The sequence below is a fragment of the Austrofundulus limnaeus genome, unplaced genomic scaffold (assembly GCF_001266775.1).
Source record: "Austrofundulus limnaeus strain Quisiro unplaced genomic scaffold, Austrofundulus_limnaeus-1.0 Scaffold117, whole genome shotgun sequence".
NCBI lineage: Eukaryota > Metazoa > Chordata > Actinopteri > Cyprinodontiformes > Rivulidae > Austrofundulus > Austrofundulus limnaeus.
The window spans coordinates 1,445,703-1,448,980 of NW_013952519.1; the positions used below are offsets into that span (position 1 = coordinate 1,445,703).

Here is a 3,278-nt window from a genome sequence, read left to right on the forward strand (position 1 = left end):
TGTTGCTATTGTCTACGCTAGCATTGGAAAAATACTTAAGGGCTTCTGTATGTAAAAAAAAAAAAAAGTGTTTGACAGTATTTTATAAAGATAGTTTTGTACAATTCGACATGTGATTAATAATGCCCGGAGAACTTGGTATTTCTGAAGTGTTCGAACACGGAAACAAAGCATGTGACAACTACAAACTTTTATTTTGAAAGCCGTACAAACAAGCTGAAACACACGACGGTCAGCTGACTGAAATATTGATAAAGCAAGTTGGCAGCAGGCGGAGGAAGCGATCACTCAGGCGGTGGCGAGCTGTTCCTGTTCTTATTACCTGAACGTGAGTGTAGTTCTGTAAAACCGTAGTTTCATTCTTTTTATGTTGCTTCCCCCCAGGAAGTTGAGCCATGTTTGTTGTTTCAGGCTGGTTCCATGTTCAGGGAGAAGAAGAGAAGCTGCTGAGCACCACCAGAGAGGATCGGTATGGACATCCAGGATGAGAGACGGAGGCTGCTGGAGGACGAGAGCGGAGATCAGAACCCGACAGGACTCCTTTCAGAGCAGGATGCTTACCTCAGGTCAGCTCTCAAAAGACCCGCCATAAACCCAAACAGCGGATGCTTTTATTTTGTTAAAATGGACCCATTACATTACAGCAGTGTAAACAGTGCTGTGGAGCAGCTGAAAAATATCCTTGACTTGCTCCAAAGGCTTCAAGTTTATTGTGTCTTCAAGTTGCTTGTTTTGTCTCATCAGGACATAAAAAGTAGTTTATGTCCTCCAACCCTGGGCCTTGACGTATTTATGTTCAACAAACTTTAAAGTGCCTGATGTACATATCCTTCAAATACAAAAAAGTCAAAGAAAACATCTTTATACTAAAGAAAATCTGCAAAATACGCATGATTTTACTCATTTTCTCACATAACTGGCCTATTTTTTTTATTTGGCTCTGCCGAAGTTAAACAGGAAGTGACATCAAAGGGGAACTTATTAATAAAATAAACTCGCTGGTCTCTGTTTATTAATTTTTTTAAATTTAACTCTTCTTCGTCCTTTTTTTTATAGCGACTAAAAATAATCTAAAGAAATATCAGATTCTTCTCCACAGTCTGTGTTAGCTTTAGCAACAACGCTCTGTTTACATGCTGACATTCCCCTTTGACATCACTTCCTGTTTCTTCACATGTAAATATCTTAACCACCGTTCATCTCAGCTAAATTAAATTTGTTTTGTAATATGTTATCAATGTCATCTTTCCAAGATTGCATTCGTGTTTATTACAAAAAAAAATTGATGTCACAGGCACTTTAAGGTCATTATTATTACATTATTACAAGTACAAGGTTTTCTTCCTGAAATGTATCAAATGGTTCAGTTTGAAAGACTTTACCGTAAATCTTTACAGTAATACTGTCCGTCATGTGGGTATGCACTCAATGTAAACAAAGCCTTGTGTCAACAAACCTGAGCATAAACTCAATACATCACAGGTGTTCTCGTGCCCAAACAACTCATCCATGCATTTCAGTGTTTTCAGTGGCTTCGGCTGTTTTCGCAGGTAAACGAATGCATGTGCAAGGCAACAAATTTAACTTTTAATTTAATCACGAACAAAAATTGTGCAGATTTAGAGCGAGCAGAAAGGTAACAGCTGAGAAAAGCCCGGTGAGCAGTGGTGAGTAGCGCAGTGAAACAAATATGTGGAGAAGCACAAGTTTGTTGAGTTGGTGTTTTAAATTTAGCTTTGTTTTTAGTTCTTTGTGTGTTTTTAGTTGTTTTGATTTTTCTTGTAATTTATTTTTATTTTGAACATATTTTGGGTATAAAAAGGGGCAGATATTATTATTATTAAGATTTAATCTTCTTCTGCTGCCTTTCATTTTATACAGATTTTATTTTGATTGCATGTTTTTTATGTATATAATTGTTACAAATAAAATGAATAAATAAAAAAATATATAGATGAAGTGGTCTGTAGCACTTTTAAATAAGAACAATGTTTTGAAAAGTATAAAAGTTGCAAAAACTTTAAGTCACAGCAGACATTTCCTGAATAAGCTGTTTTTTTTTCGACACGTGTTAAAATAGCACAAAGTTTGCAGAAGTGGTTAGATTAAAAAAACAACAGAAATGAACAGTTTGCATGTTAAACCATACATACATCTTTTATTTGATTAAAATGTTGCTCTTTTAAAATTAATATTTATAAAAGCCAGTTAACGTCTGTTCTTCTGTCTGCAGTAAGGTGAAGAACAGGAAGTTGTACCTGGCGACGTTAGCCTCCGTCTTGGGCCCCATGAGCTTCGGGTTCGTGCTGGGATACAGCTCCCCCGCCATCCCCGAGCTCATGAAGATCTCCAACCCTCGCCTGAGGCTGGACGACGAGGAGGCCTCCTGGTTCGGGGTACGGTGTCCGTCACGATGACGTAACGTCACGTGCTGTCCAAAACCCCTTCTTACAGCAGATTAGATGAAGAGCTTACATCAGTAACTGGTTTGTTTTGTGTTCTAACGGAGCGTTCTGCTGCTTCAGTCCATAGTGACGGTGGGAGCAGCTGTGGGGGGGCTGCTGGGAGGCTGGATGGTGGAGAGGATCGGCAGGAAGCTCAGTCTGATGCTCTGTGCGCTGCCCTTCGTCTTCGGCTTCACCATCATCATCGCCGCTCAGAACATATGGATGTTTTATGTTGGCAGACTTCTGACTGGCCTCGCCAGCGGCGTCACGTCGTTGGTGGTCCCGGTAAGAATTTTTCTTTCTTAAATACAGTAATTTACGAGTCGTACTCATTTGCTTAATTCTTCTTGAAGTCATTATTTGTCCAAACTGGGACAATGATCTCAAACACAGCAGCAGATATCAAACAGAACATCAAAAAAAAAATCAAAGAATCGAGGTTCTGCAGGGGTCTGGTCTGATGGAAATGCTCTGGTGGGAAAAATGGCCGTGACATGCTTCTTTAAAAACAAAAAGTCAAAACACCTTTTGTATTAAAAAACATGGTATAATACTCATGGTTTTATCCATTTTGTGACATAATGGGCATGTTTTTTAAATCTGGCTCAAAAAAGTGAAACAGGAAGTGACATCAAAGGGGAACTCTTTAAATGGATCCCTGATTAGTTGTAACATTAGACTTTTATTTGATAAATATATTTTAACTGTAAAATAAAGACTGTAAAAATACAGTAGGATGTTCATTTTTGTAAATTTTTAAAAATATATTTTAACACGGACGGAGCCATTTTATTTACACACAAAGCATTCTGGGTAAATGATGACGTGGAT

General features: G+C 38.2%; 1 protein-coding gene across 1 annotated transcript in view; it reads left to right on the forward strand.

The window, feature by feature from the left end:
* Positions 1 to 216: 216 nt before the first annotated feature.
* Positions 217 to 3,278, forward strand: part of slc2a8 (solute carrier family 2 member 8) — a gene marked incomplete in the record, with an annotated part of 16,539 nt that continues 13,477 nt past the window's right edge. The window contains 4 exon segments of the mRNA XM_014014642.1: positions 217 to 328; positions 412 to 566; positions 2,234 to 2,396; positions 2,526 to 2,732. Coding sequence (XP_013870096.1) covers positions 472 to 566; positions 2,234 to 2,396; positions 2,526 to 2,732 — 465 coding nt within the window.